The 6,916-nt window shown below is 37.0% G+C and overlaps 1 protein-coding gene across 1 annotated transcript in view; it reads left to right on the top strand.

Moving 5' to 3' along the window:
- The window catches only part of RRH (retinal pigment epithelium-derived rhodopsin homolog), a 15,087-nt gene that overhangs the window by 6,545 nt on the left and 1,626 nt on the right, over nucleotides 1-6,916 (top strand). The window contains exons 2-5 of the mRNA XM_023531412.1: nucleotides 424-523; nucleotides 1,039-1,192; nucleotides 2,099-2,267; nucleotides 5,535-5,713. Coding sequence (XP_023387180.1) covers nucleotides 424-523; nucleotides 1,039-1,192; nucleotides 2,099-2,267; nucleotides 5,535-5,713 — 602 coding nt within the window. The remainder of the gene's footprint in view (nucleotides 1-423; nucleotides 524-1,038; nucleotides 1,193-2,098; nucleotides 2,268-5,534; nucleotides 5,714-6,916) is intronic.

Raw genomic sequence — 6,916 nt, 5'->3', positions numbered from 1 at the left:
TGTTCTATCTCATAAACATTCAGATTTCCTCTGTGTGACTAATTTATTTTCCTGTTTGTCTTTTCCCTTTATTGAATTGTCTGCCTTCTGAATATTAATCTTTTGTTTGTTACATGCATTGCACCTAATAGGTGGTTTGTTTTTGCACTCTGTTTATAAAACAGAGTATGCTCTGTAGAAGTTTTAAGTCTTAAAATTTAAAAAAAAGTTTATTTTACTTTATGAAGTCCCAAAACATTTTCTAAAAATGCCTGTATTAAACTAGTTACAATTTGACAGTGGAAGATGTATTTTAAAATTAGAAAATAAAAAACATTCAATGTATTTTATACATTTAAAATACATTCTAACAATGGAATAAAAATATAAATGTCTTTTGAAGGGTATGTAGAATGGTGGATTCTTTCCAATTTTGATTTTCAGATTTATGCTGGATTGAATATCTTTTTTGGAATGGCAAGTATTGGACTACTCACGGTCGTGGCCATGGATCGATACCTGACCATCTGCAGTCCTGATGCAGGTACAGCACTTTCCTCAGCTTTCTCAATGAATCCATTTTTTTTGCTCAAGTATCATTCAACACACGTTCACTTTAAAATATAAATGTAGTGGATTGCAGTCATGGTCAGCCTTATTCCTCTGATAATCCTTGTTCAAAATGTTCAGTGATTTTCTAAGAATAAAATCCAGATTTCCTAACAGCTTCCAAGGCCCTGTTTTGGCTAGGGCCCTCTCACTTTGGGGTCCTGACCATGCCCTTCCCGCTTGGGGGTCTTTGTAGATGCTGCTTCTTTATTTCTAGAAAGCACTTCTCTCTGCTTATCCTCAGGCTGATCCTTTTTATTATTTAGATTTCCAGTTAAATGCCTTTTTTTTTTTTTTCAGAATGTGAATCCATGTGGATAGGCTTTAAGTGAACTAAAGTGCTCTGTAGAGAATCTACTTGATAACAACTTTGAATTATCAGTTAAAACAAAGTGAAGATATGAATTCCATTATTGGCAAATGATGCTAATATTTCATGTTTGTTAACAGGAAGAAGAATGACCACCAACACTTACATCATCATGATTCTGGGGGCCTGGATTAATGGCCTCTTTTGGGCCTTGATGCCTATCATAGGGTGGGCTAGTTATGCCCCAGATCCTACTGGGGCCACCTGTACCATAAACTGGCGGAAAAATGATGCGTAAGAGACACTTTTACACTTTAAAATCAAATGCTTTTAATGTAGATATTTTCTCACTATTTCAAATTTAAGCTCAGATCAAATGTTTTCCATATAGAGTGAGGCAAAGGGCTTCCTTGATAGTGATGATGTGATTTTAGCATTGAGTTATGCTAGTTTGCAAGTAAAGATCATCCAGCTTCCCCTTTCCCCCTTACCCTGACACTTCTTCTCTCTCCTCTGGCAGCAAAGTGGGTACAGAGCACCCTTCTGATATTTGCACCTCAGAGGGGAAATATGAGCGGAAACTGTTAGTATTGCTAGACAGCATACAGCTCTGGTGAAAGCTCAGGCTGACTCCTTATCTTTTCAGGTCAGTCTGGCGATAAGGCATCTTCTGAGAATTATGCAGCAAAAGAACTGTCATTGCAAGGATTTGCTCACTGGTTAGTGATGCTCCTCTATATTTACCAGGGAAAAGAGGGTAATTTAGTTTGTTAAAGAAGATGAAAGATTACTCAGAAAAACAAATAGAAAATTTTTAAATCTCAAACTAAATCTAAGTCTAAAATTTTTTCTCTAAAGGGTTGACAAGTAAATAATTTAAGGCTTTATAGGCAATACTGTTTCTTTTGCAACTATTCAACTCTGTTTGTAGAAACAGCCAGAGGCAGTATTTAAATGAATGTGGTTCCAACAAAACTTTATTTACACAGATAAATGACAGGCAGGATTTGGCCTATAGGCCATAGTTTACCAACCTCTAGTCTAAACAAACTAAAAGTCCAATATACTTCTTAAACTATTTAATAAAATAAAGACTGCTGGATAGTGTCAGTATTATTTTAAATTATTATTGTTGTTCTTCCCCTATTTAGTACATGAAAAATAAGTAGTGATTTAATGATTCTCTTTTCTTATTTTCAGATCTTTTGTTTCTTTCACGATGACAGTCATTGCGATAAATTTTATTGTACCCTTGGCAGTGATGTTTTACTGTTATTACCATGTCACTCGATCTATTAAATGTCATACTACTAGTAACTGCACTGAGTACCTCAACAGAGATTGGTCAGATCAGGTAGATGTAACAAAGGTAAGGCATTAAAATCCTTAAGATATTTTGTAATCAAGCTTTTACACATATGTGATACCCTGGCCCCTGGAGTCACCTCTCTCTACTCCTTGATTTTTACTCTCTGGCTCTTTTTTCTGGTGTTTGCCTCCATATTTCTAAACAATGTGCTTATCTGCTGTTTTGAATATTTTTGTTTGCTACTACCTTTTGATTTCCTACTACAGACAATGAGAATTTATCTTTCTTATACCACCAACCTTTCCTATTCCTCCTACCAACATTTCTCTCTCTTTATCTTATTAGTATAATGTTACTATTTGGTAAGATGAAGATTCAGTTTTATATTATTGTGATTGTCTAAATTTTATTTATTGCAACTCTCTGTGGGAATCTATGATTTACATTTCTTTTTTTGTAAAACATTTTTTCTTCCCCATGGAGTTCATAATTTGTTTATTTTTTCTTTCTTTCTATCCCTTCCTCCTTCTATTTCCCCCTCTCTTTTTCGCTGCCTCCTCTCTTTTTGTACTTTGGTTTTCTGTGTACTTGCCACTAATACATCTCTAATCTCTTCTCCAGAAACATCGATTTCCTCTCAGTACTTTCAAAGGCATCAGAGACTACATTGACTTTCTCCTGTTCTTGGAACTTTCCTTCCTGGCACTCCAGGGCCTCTCACTCTGCTTTACATTGGCCATTCTCTAAAACTACTGCCCAGAGAGCTGGCATCCTAGGATCTCCTTCATATCCAACTAGGAGGGCCTTTGACCTCTGTCCTGGGTCTGATCGCCTGTTTCCTGGGTGGCATGTCTTCCTTTTTCTAGGTTACTCCCTCTCATTTGGTAGAGTACTTTCTTAAGAAGATTCCTGAGAATGTTACAGGGAGGTACATTTTTAAAGATTTTGCATGCCTGAAAATGTCTTAAAATTCTCCTATCATGTTTGACTGATTATTTGCCTGGTATAGAATTCTAAGTAGAATTTGCCTGGTATAGAATTCTAAGTAGAAAAATGATTTTCAGAGAATTTTGAAGGCATGCTTTACAGTCTCCCAGCTTCCGGTGTTGCTGACTGTATCCTGGTGACTGACCCATCTGTGTGTTCTTTCTGGAAACTAGTAGGGTTGTTTCTCCGATTTCCTGGAATTTCTTACTGATGTGCCTTGGAGTGGCTCTTTTTTCACTCATGTGCTTGCACTTGGTAAGTGCTTGCAACGTGAAGACCAGGTTCTCCCCTGTGGGCGAGTCCTAGTCTTATTTCTCTGATGATTCCCCTCCCCTGCTCTGTTTTGTTCGCTGTGTTCTCTTCCTGGAACTCCTTTTGTTTGGATATTTAATCTCCTGGATTTACCTTCTAATTAAAAACAAAATTTTCTCTCCTATGTTGTCGCTGTTTGGGGTTTTCTTGTTTGTTTGTTTGTTTCTTGTTTTTTTGTTTGTTTGTTTGTTTTTGCATCTACTTTCTGAGAGATTTCCTCAGCCTTTTCCAGGTCTGGGATTTAGGTGAAGAGAGTGAGGCTCAAGCCTTGGGTGCAAAATTTAAACAGGCACCAAAAAACTCAGTAATCCAAAAAATAAAACGTAGTCAATCAATGCAATATTTTAAAAAGTCAAAATTAATGTAAAAACTCATATTGAACATAATATAAAATTTTAAATAGAGACAGGATTGGACCCTACACTTGCACAACTCACCTCATTTGCCTTACCTAATGTCAGCTAACCATATTGTTCAACCTTTCCATTGTATTTAAAAAATTCTATCTTTTATATATAGGATAAAAACATTGTTATAGATAAAAGTATTATTTTATACTGTATACTCCTTTTAAATAGCCTCCTCTTGTTTTATATCTCTCTCACTTCTGTAATGTTATTATGTATACACTTACATTTTCCTTCTGCTCATCACATATTTTTTGTTTCTTCTGAGTTTTTTGCACCATTTTGGTCTCTGCCTGTCAGTCTGCCTATTTCCTCAATGTCTGGTGGTCAGTGACTGTCCCTGCATATTGAAGAGTGATGTCCTAAAAAGTTGATTGTAAGCTCTGCATAGGCTCTTTTACTGGGATGTTTCTTGGGGGGATTTCTGACAATCTGTATCTCTACATATTTTCTGGGCTAGTCAGTTTCCAAGGAGGTGATTCTTCCACATTCCAGAGTGCGGGGGGAGTACAAGTCTGTCTATCTGTATGCTCATGGCTCAGAGCAGGGAGAGGACAGCATACAGCACCCCTCTTTTTAGTACAGCACTCCAGCTCTCAGCTAAGCCCAGTGTCCCCCACTCCTGAGTTTCCCTGCTCTCCTTTCTCTTATGCTGACCTTCTGAGGTGCTTCTGCGGGGAGGAAGAGGCAGCTAGCTGCCCGGTGGAGTGCAGAGGGGGTCAGAAGTCTAACTGCTTTTTTTTGCAGATTTCAATGAGTTCCCCTGTTGTAAGTTCCGTGGGCAGCCCCACATTCAGAGCTAGCTGTCACCTCCAGTTCCTCAGATTTTCTATAGTTCTGTGCGATGGATTAGTCTGTGTCTGGTTTTTCCTCACTGCTAGCTCCCTAAAAATTATTAATTTATTTTTTGACCATTCTCGTGTCTGATAAGTAGTTTGCCACTTGTACAAAGGTTATTCAGTTTTAATTTTTACAAAGCTGTTGTTTAACCTGTAATTCTCAGTCCTTATGGGTTGATATTTTTTTAAACCTCTTTTCCATCATTTCAGTGGGTAATTTGGAAGGAATAATGTAAAAATTATATTTTTGTTTAAATGAGATGTCAACAAAGCTCCTTTACAAAATCGTCTGTACTGTACATTTTATATGTCAAGCTCAAATCATCTATATTTGAATTCAATGAGTTCAGTATAGGTTTCTTTTTTCAGATTGAGTTTAGAAAATTAGAAAGTTATTTTTCTAGATTAGGAGATAATGACAGTGAGGGGAAAAAAACCCTGCAATGCCAGCAGTTCATAGCGCAACTACTAGAAATGGATTCGGAGTGAGTTTATATTTGCCTTTCATCAAAGCCAGCTTTCGTATTCTCCCTAGCACACCAAAAGAAAGCAGGCCTTCTTTACATTTGTGTCACATTCTATCCATTCACAAGCTCTTGCTATCATAGATGACATCTGATTTTGTGCATGAGCAAAGTACAATGAGGGTTTTTTTCCTTTATGTTATCAACAACATAAACTTATTCAAATTTCAATCTAGATAATTTTTCAGGCTGTTTTAGATATATTAGCTATTTAGGTATTTTCGATATTGGGTTCGCCAATACTGATTTCTTTTACAGATGTCTGTAATAATGATATTCATGTTTCTGGTGGCGTGGTCCCCTTATTCCATCGTGTGCTTATGGGCTTCTTTTGGGGACCCAAAGAAGATTCCTCCCTCAATGGCCATCATTGCTCCACTGTTTGCAAAATCTTCTACATTCTACAATCCCTGTATTTATGTGGTTGCTAATAAAAAGTAAGTAATGCCTACAATGCTTCTGAATTAAAAAATACATACAGAAAGAACATTAAAAACACAACAGATAATGTTCTAAGACTTTTGAGAAAGTATGTGACAGAAACTCACTTTGAGCTAGTGCGAAAGTTGTTTGACTCATGCACCTTGGAGAATTCTAAATGCCTAGACCTCTAGTTCCGTGACAGGTTCTTCCCACCTGAAGCCAGGCAACTCAAGACCCAAGGTCTACCAGCTAAGCATCCCTGAATTTGTGTTTCATCTCAGGTGGCTCTCTGGCGGAAGAGCTTCTGGGAAGTCATTGGTGGGCTCAGTTTGGTTCTCGTGGTTATCCCACCCAAAACGCATGGAACCATTCTAAAAAAAAAAAAGAGCTGTTCTATTACTGGAAAATGGACAAAGCAAGGCAATGTTGGGCTTCCTAAGGGAGTAGCATAGTTGTGTATTTACTAGAAAGAAGACATGTCATTCAAATGTAAGAGAAAACTCCTACGTGAAGGTCTAACGTGAAGGGCTAACGTGAAGGTCTTTGTGACCGGGTAGTCATTCAGGGTAATGGAGAAAGAACCCCTTTCTTGCTATAATGGGACTCTCACAAAAAATTTCTTTCCTGCTTCCTCATTGAAGCTTAGATTATGTCTAAGCTTTCCTGTTGCTGCTGAAAAATGCAATGAACCAATCTCCTGTGCTTTAGTATTGGACCAGAAAAATAGAGGGCCAGTATTCCGATCCTGGAATGCCAACGCTGCTTCTATTAAACTTAAGTATTTATGCGCATGTTTAGGGGAGCAGCTTTGGTTTATAGGTATGTGAGGAAACATAGAAACTTTTAAGACCAAACACCGCATAAAAAGAATATAGAACACATTTTAAATTCAGAGGCTATTGGGAGTTCTTTTGGAAAGGTCATTCTCAAACTCCCCTTCATGTCAACTGGCCTTTGCTCAGAAGAACAGGTGCACTAATACATATCCTTAGTTCAAATAAATAAATCATTGCAATTGATATTAGAAGTATCATTTTAAACACACATAAGTATTGATTTTTATTAAATATCTTCAATGTTTATAATCAATGGCACAAAATTGATCTTTAACTATATCATATACTTCATACATTTATAAAAGTTCTCAGTAGGAGATGTTAAAATTGCAAGCAAAAATTTATCTGGAGATGTCAGTTGGCAGTAGTGGTATCAGCCGT

The sequence above is a fragment of the Pteropus vampyrus genome, unplaced genomic scaffold (assembly GCF_000151845.1).
Source record: "Pteropus vampyrus isolate Shadow unplaced genomic scaffold, Pvam_2.0 Scaffold67, whole genome shotgun sequence".
NCBI lineage: Eukaryota > Metazoa > Chordata > Mammalia > Chiroptera > Pteropodidae > Pteropus > Pteropus vampyrus.
Note: the sequence above shows the minus strand (reverse complement) of the source record. Positions and strands in the feature narration are given on the sequence as shown.